The sequence below is a fragment of the Xenopus laevis genome, chromosome 6L (assembly GCF_017654675.1).
Source record: "Xenopus laevis strain J_2021 chromosome 6L, Xenopus_laevis_v10.1, whole genome shotgun sequence".
NCBI lineage: Eukaryota > Metazoa > Chordata > Amphibia > Anura > Pipidae > Xenopus > Xenopus laevis.
In genome coordinates, this window is record NC_054381.1 from 154,648,537 (window position 1) to 154,675,924 (window position 27,388).

General features: G+C 37.0%; 1 protein-coding gene across 1 annotated transcript in view; it reads left to right on the forward strand.

Moving 5' to 3' along the window:
- Positions 1–27,388, forward strand: part of LOC108719422 (thyroglobulin) — a 140,749-nt gene that overhangs the window by 16,210 nt on the left and 97,151 nt on the right. Inside the window, exons 12-26 of the mRNA XM_018268273.2 lie at positions 30–107; positions 2,291–2,403; positions 5,270–5,381; positions 6,469–6,678; positions 8,489–8,698; positions 10,665–10,819; positions 11,525–11,687; positions 12,223–12,447; positions 12,877–13,026; positions 14,602–14,772; positions 15,720–15,839; positions 17,484–17,599; positions 19,104–19,212; positions 22,186–22,383; positions 25,015–25,182. Of these exons, the coding sequence (XP_018123762.1) occupies positions 30–107; positions 2,291–2,403; positions 5,270–5,381; positions 6,469–6,678; positions 8,489–8,698; positions 10,665–10,819; positions 11,525–11,687; positions 12,223–12,447; positions 12,877–13,026; positions 14,602–14,772; positions 15,720–15,839; positions 17,484–17,599; positions 19,104–19,212; positions 22,186–22,383; positions 25,015–25,182 (2,298 nt within the window). The remainder of the gene's footprint in view (positions 1–29; positions 108–2,290; positions 2,404–5,269; positions 5,382–6,468; positions 6,679–8,488; positions 8,699–10,664; positions 10,820–11,524; positions 11,688–12,222; positions 12,448–12,876; positions 13,027–14,601; positions 14,773–15,719; positions 15,840–17,483; positions 17,600–19,103; positions 19,213–22,185; positions 22,384–25,014; positions 25,183–27,388) is intronic.

Genomic DNA, 27,388 nt, shown 5'->3' on the forward strand with positions numbered 1-27,388 from the left:
ATAAATGCAAATTACCTTTTCTTGTTCAGGCCACCACTGGTGTGTAGATGAGGATGGAAATTACATAGCTGGTTCATTAAAGAGAAGAACATCTCGCCCGCCACACTGTGAGTATTTGCCTTTTTCCTGCTTTTAAGTTTGATTCTACGCAATCATATCTTTTCTAGGTCTTAAAGACTTTTTCCAGCAGCTTTTTTTTAATTTTTTATCTAAAGTATTTTTCCATTGTGATGATTAATTTGCGGCAACTCGTCATCCATCAGATTTCTGTGCAGCATCAAATTAAACTTGATTACAGCACATTATAATGGTGCATCATTCTGATTCACATTGCAGACAAAGGGCAACTGAACCATTGATCAAAGGGGAAGTGAACCACTTAAGACTAAGGGGACTTTGCTATCTGCAAATAGCAGAGAGATTGGTCTATGCAAGTCACTGTTGTTAGAGTCTTATAAACCAAGTCACTGTTGCTAGAGTCTTATAAACCATCATCAGATAAACTAGTCATATTAACATTGGTAGCTGAATGAGAGGAATTACTTTTCTCCGTTTCCTCTAGCTGTGTTAGTCCCTATATGGGGGAATATAGCAAGAAGAACACTTGACTTCTTACAAAGAAATATAAACCAGAGACAGATGTAAATAGGATGTATGAATTTGGGCCATTCCTTTAAACGGGAACTATCGTGAAAATGAAAATTTAATATAAGCTTTATCATACTGAAGTAAGAAACTTTCTAAATACAATCAATTAAAAATTCTGTATTGTTTCTGAAATAATCAAGTTTATATTCACTATTCCTCTATCAGCATCTGTTTCTCTTCATTCTTTCCTCATGCAGCAGTTGGGTGTCAGATTAATGATCCAATATATTTTATAGAGGGGGCTCCCTTCACTAGAAGATGTTTTAGAGCTCACTCAAATAACTGATTCCAGTACAAAACAAAACAACAAAATAACTGACTTTGGCACAAATCCTGCATGTAGAGAGACATGATGTCTGGTGATTAGAGTGATATATTGGACCATTCATCTGACACCCAACTCTTGAATAAAAACAGAATGAAGAGAGACATAGTGAAGATGAACTTGAGGATTTCAGAAATAGTACGGCATTTGATTGATTGTATTGTATTATATTAAATTTTCATTTTAACGATAGTTCCACTTTAAGGCAGCTGATAAGGAGGAGGTAAAACATATTTGATTCTTTGATGCCCTTTACGCTTCCCCTATGATTAACTTCCTGGGGCCCAGACCATCCTCAAAAAGGGACAGCAGGTCTGTGAAGTCCTTGTCTTCTTCTTATTGGTGAGAGATAACATCCCCCCTGTTAAGAGAACTATAACATCACTGTTATCTCTAGTGCAGTGTGCTAACTGCCAGCCAATACCTACCAGGGCCAGGATAACGTGTTTAGATAAACAATAATGTGTATACTGCAGTAGTTACCCACCAGTAGGTGGAACCTCCCTTTGCTCATCTAATGGTTATGGTCCCTGTGTGGATCACTATTGCAAGAACGTGAGGCTTCTTACCAGGGTATGCAAATCAGAAACATTAAGGAGTTATAATTTGGGGCAATTCCTCTAGGGAAGCTGATTAGGATGAGGTAAAACCCCTGTGGGTTCTTCCTCTTCTCCAACAAGTAACTTCCTGGGACCTAAACCCTTTTCTTATGGATACAGTAAGTCTGCTAGGGCCCTTTGTCCTGCCTATTGGATAGAGATGTTACATCACTGGTGTCTCTACTGTAGTATATCACCTACCGTATTGTTGGCTTTTAAAGCCAGCCAGGTCCTACCTAAAAGTAAGTAATGCAACACTAAGAACATATGACTTCCATTAATGTGAATATTGCAATAGTTACCCACCAGTAGGTAGACAGGATTTATATATCAGAATATGCAGCACTGGCCAAAAGCAATAGTTGTGGTGCACGTGGTCAAAACTGCCACAGCTGTATGTGGCCTACAATAGAGAAAAACTCAAGAAAAGGCCCATAAAGCCCTATAAAGCACCACAAAATTAAAGAAACAATAAGAACAGGGAATCCCATAGATCTAAATAGACATACAGGCCATTGGAGCTATGGAAAGGCCAGGGAGGTGCACCTGGTATATAGATTTCAATTCCCACTGTTCAGATGACCTCAAATTTCATTCTCCACCACTGTGCCACTGATTAATTTTCTTTTATAACAGGCTATGGTAGGTGATAAAGAAACATGTATGCACCCAGGTAGGCAAGGGTATATGTTATCATCAGTGTGTTTCTCTTTTGCAGGTCAGACAAAATGCCAGCAAGACCAAACGAACATGCTGGTCTCCAGTTGGCTCCCTCGAACATGGAGTCCTCAAAGTGGACCTGTGGATATGGTTGTTCCTGGTTGTACAGAGGTAATGCATAATGTCTTCAATAGACCCTGCCCTTGAAACAGTATTATCTAACCAACCCCTGCCATAAATAAGAACTGCCTTTAATAGCCAATTTTTTTCCTGTTTCATTGAAGTCTAAGGGGATTATTGATCAACGGGCGAAAGTAAGAGTTTGTGTGAGTTTTTTTGCTTTAATTTTTTTAAGTGGAAAAAACATCTTTGGAAACTTGAATTGAATTTGAACACAATTCGAATGGAGTTTTCCTCCAAAAAAACTTGAATATCAGGAAGGCTATTATAACATCTTCAAATAGGTCAATGGACCTCTGCCATTGACTTTTACATGAACTCGGCAGGTTTTAGGCGGTACTCAGTGGAATTCAAGTTATTTCCATGGTAGGGAGATAAATCTCGAATTTGAGTTTGGTTTCTTTTCAACTTGAAAATGAGTTTTGACCAAAAAAAAAACAACTTGAAAATTCGAATTCGAAAATACCATTCGAACCATAGTAATCTGCCCCTAAAAGTGGGTCATTTTTCTAATTATCAAGGTAGCAGCTAGATGGCACCACATCAAACCAAAAGCCTTTGAAGGGAGGTAGGGCCCACAAACCAAAATGTGAAAGTTGACCTTTAAAGGCATAGTACCTGCCAGTTGGCCAGCAAATAGAAAGTCAGTAAGTATTTCTAGATAAAACTATAAACAATAATAAACAGAAATGCAAGAATGTTGGTTTCTTAACGTGATTGACAGCTGCAGACTTCAAAGAAGCAGAATAGGGAGGCAAATATATAAAAACAATGCAAGATATAGCGTTTACAAAGGTCCATTAATAATACTAATTCTAAATGGTCCATTAATAATACTAATTCTAAATGGTCATTTTAAAGTGAACCTCTACGGTAATGTTTTAAGACAGCAAACATCCTCTTGCATCAGGCTGCTTGTTTTTCTTAGAGGAAATGTGGTCTGGATATTTGAGAAATGTTTTTAATATAGCCCTGGTGTTCCTGTGCGTTGTGCAATCCAGTTCATTGTGTTACACCTTCAGACATTGCTGTGTATATCTTTAGGGGTGTGAATGACGCAGGTAACTTGTAGAGTGTGAGCTGCCGTGTTGTTTTTTTTTTTTTTTTTAGACTATATTGAACAGGCTGTATATTTTTTATGGGAAGTTTAAAATATTCAAAAATTTAAATAAAATCAAAAGAGAAATATTATATTCACTGATATCTCAAAGATCAAACGTCAGAGAATGATGCAATTACACCATTCCTCATTCTTTGTACATATGTGATAACCCACACTATCTTATTTTTTAACAAAAACCATGTCCTGACATACAGTATTGCCTTTCCAACACTTTTTGTTAACTGAATCTGACTAGTCATCAAACAGCATCTCAAATGCCACACGTAATACTGTATACAGCTATAATCATATACCCTATCCTATAGGGGTCCTTTCCTCTTCTCTATGGCCCAAACAACAATTCAGAAAAATTAAATTCAGATCAATTTGGCACACTTTCTTTAACAAAGCATTATACTGGACACTCAGAAAATGTTGCAATAACAATAAAGTTGCAGCTTCCCAGAGCAATAGTTTTTCGGCTGCTGGGGTCAGTGACTCCTTTTTAAAACCAGGAAAGAGTAAGGAAAAAGAAGGCAATTAACTTAAAGGTATGTTATAATATGACCAATTCTTAGCAACTTTTCATCTGGTCTTCATTTTTTTTAATATAATGGTAAACCACCCTTTTAAGTTTACCTTCTCATGTTCCTCTAACACTTATTGGGGAGTCAAAACAAAGTTTGCTCTTTCAAGGGTCTCAGACCCGTAGTGACTACACCTTTCTCATCTGACCTTCTTTCATCCTGTTTTTATCAAGTCTTTGATAAAAAGCAATACCCAATATTGATTTCTCATAGAGATTATTTTCTTTGTATCACTCTTCGAAAATTAAACTTTAAGAATACGCTGGACTGAATATCCTCAACTCCTCTTTCTCTTTGTAGGATAGTTATACTCCTTTCTACTGGATTGAGCCTATTCTACTACAAAAATGTCTTGTAATTTCAGTGCTTTCCTTCAGGTCAGCTTCTATTGATTCCAATGCTCAGCCTATGCCAAGACCTGCATTCAGTTTACCTTTCCAATTTACTCAAGATCACTGCTCCCCAACTTAAGCCCCCAAAGTCTTGGTATACTGGGTAATTTCTCAAGTTCTAAATTAGGTTTATGTAGAGCTCAAAAAGCTTCCCAATAATTCATTATGGACACCAAGGCCTCAGAATTACTTTTAAAGCTTTCCAAAAAAAAACCCTTCTTCAATAACAGCCTGTGACATCATTCATAATGAACAACTGACTTAAAGATTGATACAACCCAAACTAAACAATCTCAAGTCCACAATTCTTCAGTTTTCTCAGGAAACAATCTAACAGCAAAAAGAAACATACAAGTGCAGATTTAAAGGACATTCCTGTCTCACCACAAGCCTTCTCCAATTAATTTTCACTTTTTTGCCATTAATTAATAAAGTTAAAACTCTTCGCCCCATTATACAGAATTTTTCAGTATACCTTCTACTGAACAAAACCCTTCCAAAATACATTTCTGTTACAAAAAATTGAATTTTTTTTTTAAAAAAAGGTGTGGGCATGGTCAAAACATAGAAGAAGTGTGAGGGAGAAGGGAATCAGCCTCAACTAACACTCTCTGGGACAAACACACTCCATGTAGGAATGCACAACTTTTCAGTATGAGTGTCCTTTCCTCATTTTTTGTTTTATACATAATTCTGCCTATGCATAAGTCACAATGAGTGCAGAATAAAGTTTGTGGGCCCACATTAATATATCATTTTTTTGTTTACTTTTTTAGAATGGACAATTTTCTGCCTTGCAGACATCAGAGAGTAGGTTTTGGTGTGTAATACCCAACAGTGGCCAAGTCATCCAGCGTGGCACAACAGATGTACATAGTAGTAATGAGTGTAAGTGACACACACAGGCTGTTTTGTTCTACATGGTGGAAGATGGGCATGGTGAAACCAAGAACATGTAAAGATACATGAGATGAATGTAAAGAACATGAGATAAATAAATATTCAGGCCTGTGCTTGTGAGCAGTCGTTTTCATTCAAGAAATAGATATACTCTTATTTTTTTCTTAAAGCACGTTCAAGCAACCGAAAAGCAATAGAATATGTATTATTTGGGTCATTTGTCTACTTGGGTCAGAGAAGGAGGCAACTGTTTGGAACATTAGGAGGCAGATTCATCAAAGGTCGGGTTTTAGAACTTTGTGAGGTGTTTTAACTCAACTCTTCTGAAATGGAAAAAACTCGAATCAGTGAATATGGGATGACCATCCTGAAAACTCGAATTAATCAAGCTTTCTATGGGAAAATTTGAATTAATCGAGTGAACCCCACTGAAAAAAAACTCAAACGTCATGAAGGCTACAAACATCTTCATATGATTGCCATTGACTTCTAAATGACCTCGACAGGTTTTAACTGGAGTTTTCTTTGCATTTGAGCTATTTCCAGCTTCGGGGTATAATAAAGCTCTAAAAATTTTAGTCTTTTTACAAAAACCTTAAAAATACTAGTATTATTTTTTTTTTACCCTGAAAATTTACATTTTTTTAAACCTGAAAATTTGAGTTTTTGACTGAAAACTATGCTTAAAAACTTTTATTTTTCAGGAAACATCTCGACCTTTGATAAATCTGCCCCTAGGTTGTATATAAAAGTGTTCCATAAAAAGTACCCAGTGACTGGTTGCTAATGGTGCCTGGGTGTCACTGATGCTTGCCCATCTTAGGGGGACACTGCCCCCTCTCTCAGAGATGATCTGCAGCTGTTAAGAATATGAATATTTTCACCAGTGCACTGTTGATGAAGTTCATACCAAAAATCTTTAAAAGAACTACTGATTTAATTTTTAAGCAATATAATTTTCCACAGAAAGGGCTGCTGATCCTCTGTTTCCTGTGGGGTAGTTGGAACTGTTGACACTAATGACTTATGAGATACTGACCTTATTTATTGTCTCTGTTTTATCCACATTTATCAGGCCCAGGTTACTGCGGTGTGCTGAAATCTGAATTGCAAGTGCGTAATGTCAGCTTTGCTTTTGTACCGGAATGTGGGAAAAACGGGGATTTTTCATCCACGCAGTGTGACCAGGATGGGACTATGTGCTTCTGTATCTTTCCGGATGGTGAAGAAGGCTCTGGAACGCGACTGAATGTATCAGAAATGGGAAATCCTCCTGCCTGTAAAAGTAGGTTGGCCATCTTGTTCTTTTTCTGTTGATCACCAGGAGTTCTTTATCTGTATCATTTATATGGGACATGTCTGTTATTCACTGGCTTATATAGTTATTTTCTTTGTTTGGAAGATACACATTGGCTAAAGTTTTTTTCCACTTCACTTCCAGCAAGCAGAACTCCCTGATAAGATAAAGTTATAATTCCCTTTACTTGAACTCCATAATAATGACCCATATTCAGCCAGCAGGTGCCTCTTTCCTTATAAAGTGCAGAATCCATTAATACTTCTTGTACCAGTTGGCTGGCAGACCTGGTGGACCATGGTTTCCCAATTGGTGCACAGGTGTGAGCTATTGCAGACTCTGGACCAGCTTCACCCAAGCTGTTGTTATTTTGTCCCCCAGCCCCTTCCCATGTACCTCACGTCATTTGGGCTGGAAGAGAATGGGTTAAGGTCAGCACAGGTCAACAATATAATAAATACAAGTATGGGGCCTCTTATTCAGACTGATATCAGAGTTAACTTTTTCTCACTGAATTGAGTCTGGCCCTTGATTGGGATGGACTTCATGTTGCACCAAGTGCTGCTGACCTTCAACTCAAAATCTGTCCTACATATTTCTCATGCAGGTATGGGACCTGTTATCCAGAATGCTCAGACCTGGGGTTTTATGGATAATGGATATGTCAATAATTTGATATCTTAAGTCTACTAGTAAATCATGTAAACATTAAATAAACCCAATAGGCTGGATTTGCCTCCAATCTTCATTGAGATCAAGTACACGCTACTGTTTTATTATTACAGAAAAAGGGAATCATTTCAAAAAATGTGGATTCATTAAATAAAATTTGGGGCTTTCTGGATAAAGGGTTCCCGGATAATGGATCCCATACTTGTAGTATAAGTTAAAACCTTTTATTATGTAGAGGGGATCCAAGGGAACTTGCCCTATAAGTTAAACTTAATAACATGCCCTTTAAATTGGGAAATATAATCAATGTCCAACTTATCTCGCTCCAGGTATTTTTAACTATTGCTAATAATTAAGATATTACTTAAACGATTTGTTAACTTTGACCACAGCAAAACATCCTGCATAAAGCAGAAGCTGGTTTCTAACTCTGAGAACCTTACAAGGTCCTGTGCATAAAAATCGGAGTTGGAACTCCACTTCTTAATTCCCAAAAAGAGCATGAACTCAAATATACCTTGCTGGCATCCACATTACTTTGCTGGCTATGTAATCCTGTTGAAGGAATATTTAGCTTCATATGTTACAATTGCCGACTAATGGGATCTTACTGGGATGAAGTCAGCCATTATATCATTCGTGGTCAAATTCTGGCTTCAATTACAAACTTCTCAGAAATTTATTCAACACACTACCATTTGTAACAGCATAAGTATTAATCTGTGGAGATTAAAAATCAAGCGCCCCTCCTCTTTTCAGAGAGTGGGTCACTACATTAGAAGAACTCATGGAAAACTTGATGGCCATGAAAGAAGTCAATGTTGGAATGTATGGTCCCCTTGGAATAAATCAGATGGTTAATTTGGACATGTTCTACATAACTGAAAATCCATTCCAATCAGTGTTTGTGATTTGTTCCTACCCATGTTGTTTTGTTCAGTTTTTTTTACTTTCACTGTTTTTCTTCTCTACCCCACACAAGACCCCAAAAAATGTTATAGCTGATTATTTAAATCATTGCATGTGTATGTTGAAATATTCAGAGAAGAGGACATTGTGTATTTGTTGTACTTGTGGATATTTTCTAGATTGCTTGATTGCAATGTTTTTCTTTTTCCAAACAAAGGTCCAATATGCCCGTTAGCCTTTGGTGCCCAGAATTTGAGGCATGGAGCCGTCTTCTGTGAAAACATATTGGAAGCTGGAGCAACTTTTCAGAAATGTCAGCTGGTTTGTCGCAAAGGTTATCGGAACGTGTTACCCCAGAATATATTTATGTGCAATACAAATACTCAGCTTTGGGGTGTCCATGTGCCTCATCCTGGATCTTGCCAAAGTATGTACTTATACATCTCTACCTATTGGAAATTTGACACATTATTCTGGGGGAAATTGTCAACGAGACATTAAACAAAACTGTTGCCTTCAGTATGTATCAACCAAAAAAATCTTGTATTCCACCCCAAATATTTTAAAACTTTCCTAGAAAGGGTTTTAATGTGATCAAGGATCATTACAGTCCCACTTTATTTTCACACAGGGAGGCACATATATCAGCATTCTGATTTTAGAGTTTTTTTTAAACTACGCCTAGGGGCCGATTCACTAACTTCGAGTGAAGGATTCGAAGGTAAAAAGCTTCGAATTTCAAAGTATTTTTTGGGCTACTTCGACCATCGAATGGGCTACTTCGACTACGACTTCGAATCGAAGGATTCGAACTAAAAATCGTTCGACTATTCGACCATTCGATAGTCGAAGTACTGTCTCTTTAAAAAAAACTTCAACCCCCTACTTCGGCAGCTAAAAGCTACCGAAGTCAATGTTAGCCTATGGGGAAGGTCCCCATAGGCTTTCCTAAGTTTTTTTGATCGAAGGATATTCCTTCGATCGTTGGATTAAAATCCTTCGAATCATTAGATTCGAAGGATTTAATCGTTCGATCGAAGGAATAATCCTTCGATCGTACGATCGCAGTATTTGCGCTAAATCCTTCGACTTCAATATTCGAAGACGAAGGATTTCGATTCCTAGTCGAATATCGAGGGTTAATTAACCCTCGATATTTGACCCTTAGTGAATCAGCCCCTTAATCTCTGTTAATCTCTAAAATCATAAAAGCCACGGAATTTATTCAAAGGTCTGAATATAAAAAGCAGGAATGGAAAAAAAACACTGAATGATACCAGAAAAAATTACTCTGAATGAATAAAAAAAAGTCCCAATAGGATCAGTGCAGCTCCCATTGACTTCTAAAGGACCTGGACTGCTTTAAGTTGTCAAAGTTTTGTATTAGAGTTTTTTGAGGTTGTCATAAATCTCAAATATTTTCTGTTTTAGAGAAATTTAAAAAAAAAACACAAATTGATAGGGGCAGATTTATCAAAATGTAAGATTAGAGCTCACCACAGAAATCACTCACTCTGAATTTATTTCTATGGGATTTTTAGACAGTTGGGGGATTGTGACAGTTGGGGGATTATTTATCAAAGGTCGAATTTTGCATTGATGTAAATTAACTTGGTGGGTTTTAGGTGGCGAATATTCAAATTAAAACTGTTTCCATGGTCGAGGTGTGATAATTTACATTCAAATTGGTGATTTTAAATTCGAATTTGTGAGTTTTGACACAAAAAAAATGTGAGAATTCGAATTTACCATTTGAACCTTTATAAAACTGCCATTTGGAATTTACTACATAATAAATACAATTCTAAAAATCCCATAGGAATGAATGCAAAGTGAGTGAATGTTTTTGCATTGAGCTCTAATATCTCATATATTTATAAATCTGCCCCTTATAGAAAAACTAGAGAAGTTAAATAGGCCCCATACTAAGATAGATAAAACTACTAGGATTGTTCATTGAAAGTGTTGTTTTTTTTTATAAAACATTAATCCAACTCTATAATTTAGTCTCCCTTTAATGGTCATCTTTGTCTCTATGTGAACCTAGTTTCTGAGTATACTGCTTTTAAGGCCCCCTGACTCTGCAACAGGCCTAAACGACTGTCAATAACCGCAGCTAAAAATTGCTACAGGTATAGGACCTGTTATCCAGAATACTTGAGACCTGGGGTTTTCCAGATATGGGATCTTTCTAGAATTTGGATCTTCATCCCTTAAATCTACTAGAAAATCCTGTAAACATTAAATAAACCAAATAGGCTTCCAATAAGATTAATTATATCTTAGTTGGTCTATGGGAGATGGCCTTTCCTTAATGGGTTTCTAGATAATGGATCCCATATATGTACATGTTTAATTGTGGATTTATAATTTTTTTCCCTTTCTTTTAATAGAAATTCAATCTTTTCAAAGCATCCAGACACAAGCACAGTTTCAGCTCCTGCTTCCCATTGGTAAAAAGTGCATGGCCGAATACTCGGGATTACTGCAGGCTTTTAGGACTTTTATCCTAGATGATTTAAGAGCCAGAGGACTGTGCCAGATTCAGGTATAAATGAGTGCTTCACTGGGTGCCAGATTTATTTCTGGACTCTGGGATGTGGAATATGCACGGCAGAGAAGATTTTCAGTAAATCAAGGAAGGACATTGCTAATCTCCACTTTATGGGATAGATCCTGGGTATTAACATTCCCATAGATTCTGCCAAGTGCCTTTTCCTCATTTTAGTTAGTTCAAAAATATATTTTAAACCTAAAGAATGCAGAGATAGTTGTCCAAAAGCTCCAGTCTGATAGAGTTTCCTTCTGGGTATTAATCTGTATGATAAATCAAAGATCGAAAAGAAAACAAAAAAATTTCCTACTGGTGAAATGTTTCCATGAAATGCATGAAAAGTTATTTTGCATACTTACTCAAGAATTGGGAAAACCCTTTGTCTTAAACGTTAAGCCATGATACCAATAAACAAATGTGTTCTATTTTAATGGAGAACCCAATCAGATGGCTCATTCTTGAGTGATAGCTTTCGTCATACAATAAGAGAGCATTAGTTATTTTAAAATAAAACCCTTGAACCTTAGAGACAGCCAATGAGATGGCTCATTCTTGATGGTTTGGATCTTCATACAAGAAGAGACAAACAGCAAGTAAGGTTATGTTTGTACACTAATATTACCCATATGAACCTGTTCTTTACAAATTTCCAAAGTTACTTTTTTCCTCTAAATGTTTCTCATTGTACCTGTAACACAGGTGAACTATTTCGGAAGCAGAGGTGCTGGAACTGTTCCAGTCTGTGACGAGTCCACGGTCTTTGTAGAATGTTTGTCAGTTGATCGGCTAAGGGTGAATATTACTTGGACAGCACAGTTAGAAGATTTTCCCGAATCCTTCATGCCCAGTTTACATGATATCAGTAGGTTTTATACTATGTGGTATTCATTGTGAATGAAAAGTAAGAACTGTTTTTAGCTTCCAGAAGGAACCTGCATAGTAGACTTGATCGCCAGCCCAGTGTATTCCCCTTGTTGTTAATCTACAAATCCCAAAAGCCTCAGCAGATTGTTGGTTGTTCTAATGACAACAGTAAACACATAGGGGTATATTTATCAAAATGTGAAGTTAAAGGTTGCCACAGTCCTCTAGAGTGAAATTCTGCCATTCCATTCATTTCTATAGGATTTTTAAGAGTATATATCAATGGGTGAAAGTGAAATTTTCAGTTCATCCTTTGATAGATACGCCTTTCAGAATCCCATAGATGATGATTATGAGTATGATAATCCCATAAATTAATGGGAAAAGTGGCAGAACTGTGGAGGACTGTGGTGATCTCTAACTTCACTTTTTGATAAATATACCCCCATAATATTTATGTATTTTATTGTTGGCTATAAAGACGAGTATCAATAGACATACGTCATTGTGAGTTTTTTTTTTTTTTTTAATAGAAGATGCTCTTATTGGTGAAAGTCTGGCTGGACGCTTTGCCACTGTTATCAAAAGTGGAAACTATTCTCTGAACTTGGACTCCAAAGAGTTTGTGGCCGACACGTCTGTGTTTTTCCCGTACAAGGAGGAGCTTGGTTCCTTCCCACAAGCCAGTTTGGGCTGTAGCCCAGGATTTCTGAAATTATTAAACTCCAAGACTAGTACCGACCAGCTTAATGGATGTGGTATGTAAAGAGCTAAATGAACCTTACTCATTAGTCATTTCATTCATTAATATTGAGTAGATATTTCATATAATTAATGATCATTTGTAAAACCAATAACCAATCTATCATATGACTTAACTGATTTCTTCTATACATAGTATGTCCTACAGGACCCTTCAGCTTGTATAGCTTCTTGTTTAAACTCTATTATCCCTTCCATAGTTCCTAGATTTCCTTATCTTACTGATCCATTCTTCTGATTATGTAGTTGTATGGAGTCATACAGTTTACATGGCCTGTAATCTATAACATAAGTATGTTGAATAGAGTATAAAATATGCAAGTAGAGAAACCATTACAGTTATCAGCTGGTATCTCCACCCAGAGCATCATTGGGACCATGAACAAATACAGATTTACTTTCATTGACATGTTTCTACGTTACAGTTATTTGCCCAGCAGGGAGTTTTGCTCAGAATGAAGTCTGTAAACCTTGTCCTATGGGTTTTTATCAAGTCGAGCCTGGGAGTACCTCTTGCACAAAATGCCCCCTGGGAACATCCACAATGAATGCCGGAGCCTACAACAGAAGCCATTGTGAGTTTATACTGCAATACATCTAAAATTATTGTAAACAAAGAACTAATTGGCTGACAAGGCAAGTGAATAAAAACACTAAAGAATCTTGGCTAAAAGCAAATACATTCAAAGTCCATCCCATGGATTAATGCTATGAAGATTTTATCTATAATCATCACATCATAAAATCTTCATATCATTAATCCATAGAAGCTATAAAACTTCAATACTTACTGAGATGGACCTTATCCTTCATAAGGTCAAGTGTCTATAAAAGGGGTGGTTCACCTTCAAGTTAACTTTTACAACATTATAGAATGGCCAAATCTAAGATACTTTTCGGTTGGTATTCATTATTTCTTTTTTTATAGTTTTTGAGTTATTTGCCGCCTTCTGATTCTTTCCAGCTTTCAAATGGGGGTCTAAAACAATCTCTGTAAAGCTACACATTTATTGGTTTTGCTACTTTTTATTACTCATCTTTCTATTCAGGCCTCTCCTATTCATATTCCAGTCTCTTATTCAAATCAGTGCATGGTTTCTACGGTAATTTAGACCCTAGGATCCAGATTGCTGAAATTACAAACTGGAGAGCTGCTGAAAAAAACCAAAATAACTCAAAAACCACAAATAATAAAAAAAAAATGAAAACCCACAAATATGAAAACCAATAGCAAATTGTCTCAGCATATCACTCTCTATACTAAAAGTTAACTCAAAGGTGAACAACACCTTTAACATTTTACATGTATGGCCTGGAAAGCCCCTCTGCTTAGGGTTACCATTTTTTTAATGCACCCCAGTCCCTAACCTTTCTCTCCCCAATGGTCCCTCCTGCAAAAATCTGTTTCTCCGGGTACCTGGTGGCACCATCCTGTGCTACTGCTTGGTGAAAGAAGCCAAACTGTCCAGGTTTACAGAAATTAATTATAGGGGGTATGTTTTGTTTTAAAAAAAAAAAACTACAACCTACCCTAGATTTTTGACCTTCATTGCCCCTTAAAAAATTCCCCCCACCAGATTTTTTTAACTATTTTTTTTAATTCAGTCTTTACTTGAGTCACTCGAAATGAGTTGGAGAGCAACACAAGCATTAAAATGTTCCTGAGAGTGCCAAATAAGGGCTGTGATTGGCCATTTGGTAGCCCCTATGAGGAGACTCTGTTTGGCAGTACCCCTGGTTTTTATGCAACCAAAACTTGCCTGGAATTCAAAAATAATCACCTGCTTTGATGCCACTGGGAGCAACATCCAAAGGCTCAGAGAACAACATGTTGTTCATGAACCACTGGTTGGGGATCACTGGTCTTGACAGTATAAACCAATGAACTGTACAAACCAGGCCAGATTTACCAATCATTGAACTTTGAGCCAAGGCAGACTTACCTTTGTAGTAACATCCCTTTTATGCAACTTTATGAGACTTATTCATCTTGATTTTGTATTGTTAGGTGTTTGTCTTGAGATTTAAATATCTTTGCCCTAATAACAGTATAAACAAATACGACCTAACTAAGTTATCGCATATACCATGTTATCTAAATTATCTGTCCAAATTATATTTCTTCACTGGAATGATTATTATGGTGACAGGTGTGACCAGCTGTCAGATGAACAGCCCGGGGCTGCTTTGTGACATGAAAGGCCAATACCTCCCGTCTCAGAAGGACGTGGCTACTGACAAATATTTTTGTGTTGATGTTTTTGGAAAGAGACTGATCTGGACTGAAGCAGATATGGAGCTCAGTGACGCTCAGTGTCTACGTATGTATCTTCCGTAAATGTCTATGTGCTTAGTGTGCGCTTAGTCACTGGTAATTATTTAATTTTTTATATCTATCAGTGTCTGCTAAGAATTGCTTTTGATATTTATCTTTATTATATGTGTTGAGTTGCTACACAACACTAGTAGGATTAATAATCGGCCCACCAAGGACTACAATGAATTATTGTAGCATTAATAAGCTCCAGACTGAAATTCAGCAATGAGGTTGAGGTTCTCTAAGGGTAGAATTAAGTAGGGTGGATGATTGTAATAAAAATGGCTGTATAATCACCCAGAGTTAGAAAGGGAACAGAAGCAGTTCTATTGGGTTTCTTAACTTTGAGGTCCATTATCCGGAAACACGTTATCCAGAAAGCTCTGAAATATGGGAAGGCCATCTCCCATAGACTATTTAATCAAGTAATTCTCTGTAATAATAAAACAGTAGCTTGTACTTGATCCCAACTAAGATAAAATTAATCCTTAGTGGAGGCAAAACAATCCTGTTGGGTTTATTAAATGTTTATAAATGTTATCATATTTTAGCAGATTAGATATATCAAGATCCACATTTTGGAAAGATCCCTTATCTGATAAACCCCAGGTCCGGAGCATTCTGGATAATAGGTCATATGTCTGTATTTTAATTGCATGGCATTTTAAGGCATGGTTTAAACAATAATGACCAAACTTGATAAATTGTTGATACTTTTTTGTTTTTTGACAATCTGTCTTATTCACGATTTTCATTTTACATAAAGTAAGTAGAAGCATACATTGCAAAACAGAGTTTAACATAATAAAATGTACAATATTTTACTCATATCAATTAGGGTTGACAACCCTAGGTCCTTGATACATATTTTTAAATGTTTTTCATGGTGGTTGGGTTTAAAATACCTTTGAAAGATGTGTTGAGTGAACATGACTATGGTTGATATCTTAGTGCTTAGAAAGTTCGAGCTGGTTCCAGAAGACAAACTCTTGTTAACGGGTGAAGATTCTAAATTGACTCAGCCGAAGCAAGCAAGTGGACCGATAAAGTCATTGTTGGATTGTATTACAGGTGAGCAACATTTATCCTGAAGCAGATACTTTGTGAATTTGTGGTTTTTCAGTAGTCTGTTTTACCATTGTTTTGTCACTATACTATAACCTTCACCTATGGCAACTATCATATCTTCTAGACATCTGCCAACTGAATTAACATCTTGGTCTGGAACCCAACAATAATTTATGCAAAGACTTTATTTCCATACTCTCTGATTTGCATTGTCATACTTCTAAATCACAGTCCATTAGGACAGAAAGCAGGGATTAAATATCATTTCCACAACAATTCTTCTCCTTTGGCACACTCCTCATATTTTATTTCTGCAGAACAGGGTAACAGTCTCCATAGGCTTTGACAACACTGACGACACAGACATGAACAACCTATGAAAAATATACTTTCTCCTAGTTCAGATAGTTGTGCTCTCCACTAAACAATTTCAAACCAATCAGTTCCCCCCAACTTCATGCAAACAGAAAAGAGGTCCTCTGCAAATTTTTAAGGAGAAAAATTTAAAATTTTAGAGGAAAAAAAACCTAGTATTTTCCAAGATTTATTGTGCTCGAAAGTTGCTGAAAATCCAATTTTGTAAATACTCCTACTAAAACCTGTCGAATTCATGTAAAAGTCAACGGTAGATGTCCCTTTTACAATTGGAAAATGTTTTTTTGCTTTCATGATGTTCGAGAGTTTTGGGTTGTTTGGCCCTGGTTTTCGTTTAAAAATCCAAAAAAGTTGAGGTTTTCGAGCGACAATTGGAAAAAGTGTCACGATTTGAATTGTCGCACGATTTTCTCTGTACTTTTTCCTGTGCTATTTTTGTTCAGATATTATAGTACATTAAGCCAAATCGCAATTGGGAGTTAGGTCGATTTTTTATTTTTAAAATAATGAGAAATTCGAGTTTTAATAGTACGGATGCACCGAATCCACTTTTTTGGATTCGGCTGAACCCCCGAATCCTTTGTGAAAGATTCGGCCGAATACCTAACCCTAATTTGCATATGCAAATTAGGGGTGGGAAGAGGAAAACTATTTTTACATCCTTGTTTTGTGACAAAAAGTCACGCAATTTCCCGCGCGGCCCTAATTTTCATATGCAAATTCGGATTCGGTTCGGCCGGGCAGAAGGATTCGGCCGAATCCTGCTGAAAAAGGCCGAATCCCGAAATGAATCCTGGATTCGGCGCATCCCGATTTATAGATACCCCCCTAAGACCTATAACTACAAAAATCCAAACAGGGATTGTTTGTCAATATATTGCAATATATTCAAGGCTTCCCAGCCAATATTACCATCATCTATGTAGTAGTACTTGCTAAATGTGGTCCAGTAATTACTCTCTTACCCAAATACACTTCCATTTGTGCACTTATTGAATCATTAAAATAACCATGCTCAAGCTCAAAATATTTCTTAGCTCGATATGTTTCTTAGGGCAAGTTTCTCAGCTTCCTCTGAAAGTGCAGAAGCAAGCTTGAAACTTATTTCATGAAATAATGTTTAGTTAAAACTGTTACAGATCCAGTTCATAATATACTGGTCATTTACAAGCAAAGTTTTGAATCATTGAACCATATTTTATTATATCATACACACTTGTGTTCTACCCAAATGAGGTACAGGATGCTAATTATTATTTAATATGATTTTAGATTGTGGCACGGAAGAATCATGTGACTATATTTCAGTATCTACAAATGGAAGCAGCTTGATTTGTGAGCAATATGACACGAACGAATCAAACATCGTCTGCACCGATGACCAACAAGTACTAAATTCAAATATTTTTACTGTTGACTTGGCTAACATCCTAACCGTACTGCAGCGATAGTTAATGGCTTATTGTTTACTATGAGTACAAAGGGCAGACCCAAGTTACTCTTAATGTTTAACACTACATAAGTAGAATTAAGGGGCAGATTAATTAAGGGTCGAATAATAAAATTTATTTTGGTGTCAAAATTTACACATTCGAATTTTAATCCCCCAATTTGAATGTAAATTAGAATGTGATATTTATCACAACTCGACCATGGAAACAGTTCTAATTCGAATATTAGTCAATAGCAGAGGTCCGTTGACCCATTTGAATATGTTAATTGCCTTCCTGACATTCAAGTTTTTTTCTGACAAAAATTCGATTTGTGTTTAGTTCGTATTCGATTCGAATACGAAACAAATTTTTGGATCATTCCCATTTGACCAAATCTTAGATTCAAATTAAACCTGCCATTCAAGTTGTGAGTACATTCGAATTTTCAGAGTAAAAAAAAAATTCACATCAATTTCAATAATAAATCTGCCCATAAATGGGATTTATTAGCCCCATTTTAAATAAAGTTACAATAAGCATATTCAGCAGCTCCTATTGGAATTCTTCTTTGATTCTTCAAGGAGCCCTTTGTTGAGCCCCTTAATGTCCAGTAACAAACAGTGGACATTATAAATAAGGGCTACTGAGTTTTTCTATAAGGTTTTTTGGTTTGGCTGGTGACCATTGCTTCATAAACTGACAGTTAGGACCAGTAGAATTCTATGCTCTTAAGCTGAAGAGAGAAAGGAGTGTGCGGCAGTTGTTTTAAGTCAGTCTTAACCCTAACATCTGAGGGCAGTAGAGTAAAGGCTTTTTTTTGCTTTGAGTTTATGCATGAGTGATTTCTAGTGGGATGAAGAGATGTCCTTGCTAATCTTTTATCTATCCGGCCTTACTATTCAGCCAACTGCCCTACCTTACACGAATCCTTATATGGAGCCCAGCCCATATACAAGTCTTGTAGATAAAGTGATTCCTTATACAGGTATGAGACCTGTTATCCAGAATACTTGGCACCTGGGCTTTCCAAATAAGGGATCCTTCTGTAATTTGGATCTTCATAACTGTTGTCTACTAGAAAATCATGTAAACATTAAATAAACCGAATAGGCGGATTTTGCTTCCAATAAGGATTAATTATATCTTAGTTGGGATCAAGTACAATCTACTGTTTTATTATTACACAGAAAAGGAAATCTTTTTTAAAAATGCATGTTATTTGATTATAATAGAGTCTATGGGAGATGGCCTTCGCTTAATTTGGAGCATTCTGGATAATGGGTTTTTGGATAACGGATCTTATACCTGTATATGCTTGTGCTTCTTCATATGCCTACTGAGGCTTCCTGCTTTTTCCACAGTGATGGGCTCCATAGTTGGCTTCATGGATGAGAAATGCTGCTCATTGTCTGGAAAATGTCTGATGCTTGATTAAAAATTATTATATCTCCCTTTTCAGAAAGAGAGTGTTCTAGGAAACATGGATTCAGTGAAAGTCGCAAACCTCAAGTGCCAAATGAAGATCAAACAAAGAAATATTGGCGGTCAAGCAGTATATCAGAAAAAAGGTAATGTTCAGTTTAACGGAGTATCACATCTCACTACAATAATATATACTACATTTCTGCCATTGTCATTATATAGTGAATAAAGTACCCCCTCTTGTAAAATATAAGGATATTATAAGTTACCGAGGAGTTTCATGACCATATAAATGTCTTTATACAGTTCATGGAACTCCGAGGTGACTTATAATATCCTCATATTTTGCAACTGGGGGTACTTTATTTATTATAATATAAATTTCAGTGAGTCATGTGACAGAAATGACATCAGAACTCACCGTTTATAACTGATGACATCACAACTCACCGTTTATAAGGATATAATTTACAAGATATTCATGGCTTTTGTGTATTATATAGTGAATAAAGTACCCCCTCTTGTAAAATATAAGGATATTATAAGTTACTGAGGAGTTTCATGACCATATAAAAACACGAGGCCGAAGGCCGAGTGTTTTTATACAGGTCATGGAACTCCGAGGTAACTTCTAATATCCTTATATTTTACAACTGGGGGTACTTTATTAATTATAATACACAAATTTTAGTGAGTCATGTGCCAGAAATTACATCACTACTCACCGTTTATAACTGATGACATCACTACTCACCGTTTATAAGGATATAATTTACAAGATATTCATGGCTTTTGTGTATTATATGATTATATGTGCTTTTGTTCATAAAGGGGTTCTAAATCGAACAATCATATTGCTTAAAAGGGTTGCTCAACTTTAAATTAATTTTTAATATGATTTAGAGAGTGATATTCTGAGACCATTTGCATATGGTTTTCATTTTTTATTATTTGTGGTTTTTGAGTTATTTAGCTTTTTATTCAGCAGCTCTCCAGTTTGTAATTTCAGCAACCATGCATTGATTAGAAAAAGAGACAGGAATATGAATAAGAAAGGCCCAAATAGAAAAATGAGTAATAAAAAGTAGCAGTAACAATACATTTGTAGCCTTACGGAGCATTTGTTTTTTAGATGGGGTCAGTGACCCCCATTTGTAAGGCGGAAGTGTCAGAAGAAGAAGGCAAATAATTCAAAAACTATAAAAAAAGAAAAAATATAGGCCAATTGAAAAGTTGCTTTGGATGAGCCATTCTATAACATACTAACATTAACTTAAAGGTGAATCACCAACATTATTCTAAGCAACTTGCCAAGAAACATATTTGTAATGAAACTGAAGTCCTTTGTAAATGTAGTTGATATTGAAAGCATTATCTGTCTCGTTCTATCAAGTCAGAACTAACAGTGCATAAAAAGACATTTAACTATAGCATTTTCTATCTTTATGCAAGATTTTATTTTTGTGCTAACGTTCCCTTTGTTGCAGGAACTGTCATTTATTTAAAAAAAAAAATAAGTGTTTTGGGGAACTAGACTGAAAATGAACAGAAATAGATTGAAAGTTGTGAAGGTCTCTGTAGAACAGGAAGAAACATGTGCACAACCCTCTTTTTAGCCTTATGCCTGATAATAACAATATTTTAAAGCAACAATTACATAGGGTGTATCATCAATAAAATATCTATTCCTTCTGACTGTCCTCAGTAGCTTTACCCTTTTCTGATATTGCTCCTAAGTATCCAATACCTCTGGCACTGCACGTGCTCAGTGTCCTCTCTATTATTGTAGATCCTAACTCCGAATGTTCAAAGCTAATCAGTAGACTGGAATTCTCAAAGGCCATGGAACATTTTGGTCAACTTTATAGGCATGGTACAGGCTGCTCTCAAGGACCCTAACTCATCCACATTTTTATATATAGCTGTACAGGTATGGGACCTGTTATGCAGAATGCTCAGGACCTGGGGTTTTCCAGATAACAGATCATTCCGTAATTTGGATCTTCATACCTTATATCTACTCGAAAATCATGTAAATATTAAATAAACCCAATAGGCTGGTTTTGCTTCCAATAAGGATTAATTATATCTTATTTGGGATTAATTACAAGCTACTGTTATATTATTGCTGAGAAAAAGGAAATCATTTTTTAAAAATTGAATAAATTGGAGTCTATGGGAGATGGTCATTATGTATTTCAGAGCTTTTTAGTTAACGGATCCCATACCTGTACTAAAACAGGTGCTGACAAGACTGTTGTGTGTAAGTATCAACTCACTGCCATCATGGTGTACTGATTGGAAGTTGACTGATCCCTCTATTTAGTACAGGTATGGGATCCATTATCCAGAAACCGGTTATCCAAAAAGCTTTGAATTACAGAAAGGCCATCTCCATTTTATCCAAATAATCAAAATTTTGCCTCCAATAAGAATTAATTATATCTTAGTTCGGATCAAGTACAAGCTACCGTTTATTATTACAGAGAATTTTTTTAAATAATAGGGATTATTTGGATAAAATGGAGTCTATTGGAGGCAACCTTTCCGTAATTCGGAGATTTCTGGATAACAGATCCCATCGCTGTATATATATTTTTTCTATACTCTATATCTAAAAACATGGTATCACCCACATTTTTAAGTTACCTTGAAAGTATTTTCAGGGTAAGTGGCCACTTATTATTACAAATACCCAAGGAAGCAAAATAAAGACAAAAGAGATCCTCTAATGCCCTAGACATGAACCCACACACTTTTGATGGCAATTCCGCTTTAAAATATGAAAAAACGCATACAGGATATGATGTCACTGACATAAGATTGAGGAGGATGTAGCTTCATTGTATCAGTTCACCAGGTCTAAGATGTGCCTGCGGATGGAATTTCTGGTGAATTGTTGCTGGCGAAAGCCACTTTGCCCTTAAGTAAATCTGCCCAATTGGATGTTATTTACACAGAGTGGGTGCACTGTGTCATCTAGTCTTAATATTGCCTTTGTACCCACTAACTGTGACAATCCTTCTGCATACTATACCTGCACGGCTGCCTCATGCCAGTGTGACGCCTATAATGTAAAGTATTAATTATGTTCCCAAATCTACTTTTTCCCTACATAGGATATGCATTTTCAAGAAGTGGCCAGGCTCTATTTGAAAGAACTGACTTTGGCAACACACTTGCTGGTGCCTTTAAGACGTTGGTTTTCTCTGCTGAAGGATCGACTCTCAATGAGGTCCATTTGTTTTGTCAGCAAGTTTGCCGGAAGGATCCCTGCTGCCACGGTTTTATTCTCAGCCAGGTCATATTAAATAAAGGTAGGGTCCGCCAGTCATATTTCTGTATTTAATATGTTTAAATGTTTGTGCATGGAGGATTCATAGCACATAACTGCACAACTTTTACCAAATGTGCACAAAAACAAGGCAGGTAGCAAAGTGTCCTCCAATTTCTTTGCCTCTTCTGCCTGCCCCTATTTCCGGCCCTTTAAGGAACATTGGCAAGTAGAAATGAACAAATAGTTTTGCAGCCCTCTGATCAGATTGCAGAGGTTACTTCATTCCAATGTTGAAGATCCGTACATACAATAAGGAGCCAAAATGGATGATTAAAGCCAAATTCATCTACATTGTTGGCACATGGATGGATCAGTGCAAGGGCCAAAAGTAAAAGAAGTACAAGCTCCCTCTCTCTCTTCGGTTCTTCATCTGGACAGATTATTCAAGACCATATGGTCCTTATAGAGCCAAGAGCTTCTGGTCTTGTCAGTTGGATGAAAGCCTGGAAAGCAGAATATTGGGAAGTTAAGGCATTGGCACCAGTGTTGAACTAGGGAGCGGACTGGGTTTTTGGTGAGGTGTCCATCGGCTCCTAGCCATTTTGTAGATGATGCTGCCGGAGATGGGAGTGCCATTGGGTTGCTCCTGACAGTTTTTTCCAGGTGTCCTGTCAACCCAGCAGAATATGGGAGGTTAAGGGCATTGACACCAGTGTTGGACTGGGTCGCTGGGACACCAGGAAAAAACCCATTGGCCTCCGACAACCCAGCCCACTCCCCTGCCCAGAACATAGCCTCTCTGCCATCCCAGATACAATAGCGGCAAATGAGGATAAGGTAGGAGGTGCGGGGCCTCGGGTGTAATAGGGCCCTTTGGTCACAGTTCCAGGTGGCCTAGTCCGACCCTTATTGACACTGTTGATTTTAAAAGGTTCGCTTACAAGAGTAGAATGGACAAGAGAATATGGCTAGTGAGAAACTGAGTCACTGATAGAAAAAATATATCATAGTGCTTCTTTTCTTGCTAATTGTAGTGTGTTAATTTAAAAGGTGCCACAAATAACAGTTCAGTTTATAGGTGCAAGAAAATACACATTAACTAGTAGTGCCCCTCCTTAGATATTCTATATAAAAACATGAAGCCGCTGAAAAAAAAACTCATCTTCTCTGCAGATAATGATTCTCTCTACCACTACACCCATGTGCTGTGGAATATAATGATAGTGTACAAATGCATACCCATATTTATAATAATAATAGTAGTTTTTTATAAAGTGAGTTGTCTATTGGAGTACTTCAAGTCTAGTATGGAATAAACATAATGGTCATCATTTACCCATATTTAAGATCTTCCATACCCGTTTGCAGGGTGTCACTTCTTTGGATTTTCCTTATGGAACACATATGTGACAATGGTCCTTAAGGGTGTTGCACATGGGCATTTGATTGCGTGTTCCCTTGTGGTGTAGCGTTTCTTTCTTCTTCTGTAATGAAATGCTTGAGTTATTGCAGCCCATTCTTGGCAATTAGCGTTGTAAACGCCAAACCTTTACAATTGCATGCAAGACGACAGATGCAGACCAGGAGTCTGTTTGTTCTGTCTTAGAGATGAACAGATTCCTTATTTATGGTAAAATGCTTACAGAATTGGGTTAATGGTTACATTTGAGGTGGTTTCACGGTTTAAAAGCAAGTATTTAGCGTCAAAACGGACAAAATGATCGCTCATCTAGTTATGCATAGTCAGAGCATATCCTTGAGCAAGGGCTTGTACTTCAAACAGTGTTATTTGCTCAAACAAAGATACAATTGATGGTACTTTCCAAAGCTCTGGTCATGTTGACATTTGTTGCAGCATCTGGTTGTCAGAAAGCTTATACTTAAAGCAATAACACATAACATTTCATTAGATAAGAAATATGTGATTATAGTTTATGTAACCTTATCAGCGTGTATCACCATTTTGAATCCCACTGGTTTCTGCTGGCCTTTTAAGTAAGAATTGATTGAAAGGAGTGGACTGTGAGCGTGTAAGAGCCCTAAGAGAAGGTTAACCTTTTACTCCAAAGAATTTTTGGATAAATTAAATGCAACAATATGCTTGCCCTTCTGCTGACTGGCATTATTTGCTTCATTGTAAATGCGCACGTTTAGGCACATGTACAGTATGCCTTATTTGTATTGGATCGATAAAAAGTACATACAGTACATTAAAAAAAAAATCATACCACAGTGATGCCTATTAAAGTAAAGGGACTACACCTCATCTAAGATGGAGTAATCGCAGGTAAAGTTGTTGTTACAAGGTAACCCTTTTGAAATAAAAAATAACAAAGTGGTATAAAGTTGATACCTTTATTGGCTAACTATATCATAAAGCTAATCATAACTTTTACCAGAAAATCCATCATTAGTCATCCAAACACTACTAAATAGGCCCCAAGTCATGAAGATACAAAGGCACAGCCAGATATTCCAGTTACAAAAACATAACTAGGAAGGATCTTTCAAGATAAAGGTCTACATTAGAGCTCATATAGTTTATTTAGGCCTCAGTTTCTGAAGTACAAAAATATACAGTCCGCAATGGGCGTTTCCTTTGTTTCTTATGGATGTAGTATAAACAAACTCATTTAAAGTTTTAAGGATGTCCCTTGTTCATTTACTTTAGGTACAATACTCTGTGGCTTGCTCAGCTCACCTGATGTTTTGCTGTGTAATGAGAACGACTGGAGTGAAACATCTCTTTTGGGCAGTGATGGAGTTTGTAAAGGGGTGAAATCCAACAAAGAGAAGAAAATGTTTTCATTCTTCTTGGGAGGGCAGGAGTTCACTGGAAGTAAGTAGACATGGCAGCTATAAGTATTGTATTCTAAGTTTAGTCCATCAAGTCCACATGTTCTATCTATAGTTACTTTTTTTTCATCTCCAAAATATGACTTGTATTTTTATTATATAAAGCATGCCTAAAGAAACACAACTAGGAAGCCTGGGGCCAACAAAACATTGTTGAGGTTGACCTAAAAAGTGACTCTCTTCAGTAGATCTTTATGCTATTGCTATAACAACATGATGTGGATGTGTGGCCACCGTGTAACAATACAGGGTGAGAAAAGTAGATTATGTGGATTTGTTGAAGGTAAATACATTTAAAAGGATTTTTACAAGGGCCAAACTGAATACAGTGTCTATGTCAGGGAAAGGTAGGGGGCACTAATGGGCAGAAGGTGGGGAAGGAGTGAGTCCTTCAGGCAGGAACTGTTTGTGTACAAAGGACACACAAAGGAGATAAAGGGACAGGATTAGGATGACAAGGGTTTAGAGTCAGGGTCAGACCAAATAAGGACAGAGTGGGCAAAGAGAACTGGATTGGAATGGAACAGTAGGACTGCTGGAATGGGATGGTGAGGGCAAAAAGGTAGAGTCAGGAACAGAGTGAAGCAGGATGGAGTGGACGATCAATCTGTGTCTGCACAGGAGGGGCGGAGAGGGCGAAGAAACTGGAGGTAGACAGAAGTGAAACAGGCATGGCATGTGAGGAGGGCTTGGTTTATATAGGGCAGGCCCAGCCCTGATTGGCTGTCCCCAAACCACCAATAAGGATGTTGGAATAAAATAGCTAAGGGACCCAGATGAAAAGGAAATAAGAACTTTCTCACTGCTCTCTTGGCCCAGTGGTTAGGAAGAGTTACCAGCAAACAGAAGGTTCAGTATCAACCTCCAGCAGAGTCTGACATTGTATCAATCAATTATGAAGAGCAGAAACTTATATTAACCATCAACCTATTTTTATCCAAATGTGTCTCTCTTTCTGGACTCATGAGCATCATCATTGTTGTCTCCCACCTCTCTGCATCTAGATGTTACTGCTTCTGAGGGCTGTTTTTATTTAACAAGGATTAAACTAGTCTTGTTATCTTGCTGTGATCTCATTGCTGTGGCTTTGTGTATGGCTATAAATCATATAACTAGCGGAGCAGGAGCACATGTGCATTAAAAAGACAAAAGGTCACCAAGAATCATATCCAAGATGGTATTAGCCTTTATGGTTAGTACTTAATATCAGGTCTCTTCTGCAAGAAAATGCTTTTCTAATGGCTCTGACTGGGAATATTCAGTTCTGAGGTTCATCAGTTGAAATGATGATTTTCCAGAAGGCTTACTGGCTCTTTAAACACTTGCCAGGGGCCTGGGATGAAAAACAGATGTATTTTTTTTTTCTTAAAATAGATTCACAGGTTCTATTCTGCAGCAATTATATTAATCTACAAGAGGCAACAGGCTACTTTCTCTAAATGGAGTTCTCGGTCATTCGTTTTCAAAACCGCAACTGTCTTCATCTTGTTTCTGCTTAATAAACGCGGTAACCTTCCTGGATAATTGCCCTGACTGTATCAGGGTAAAAATAATTACAAAGGCTCTTCCCCTTCAGAGCTGGGCCCCCTTCCTACTCTTGGCATTCTCTTCAAAGTATGAAGTAGAAAAGACCAGGAATATGCTTCTTTATTGCAGCTTTTTTTTCGTCATACATCAAGAGGAAATACTGGTTCTTTTTGTTGTGTTTGAATATTTTCTGCAGCACAAAATAAACAAGAGAGATTAGACTGTGCCACATTTATTTTGGTGCTGGCTTGAGGCCATAGTTTGTAACCTAACCTGTTAAAATAAATATTATTGTGCCCCCTAAATACATCTTAATCTCTTTTATTTCACTTCCCTGGAATAACTACTGTCGTTGTAACCAGAATTACTGCCATGTACAATAGAACATGGTGGTAGAACAAATAGTTGTCAGACTTTCCATTTCAAGTCCTCCTTGGAGGTCCAACTTTTCTTCAGGACTCTTAGACGATCCTGTCTTTACTACCTTCCATAGGGTTACGGTAAGTACAGGGCTTTGTTGTGGTTTTTGCCCAATGGCACCTGTATGTACCAAACACAGACAGTGTTGCACGTCTCCAAAAAGACAACTCTCCTTAATGCAGGACAGGGTGCAAAGTACAAAAAACATTTTTTGATTGCTCCTGGCTTTGGCCTCTTACATG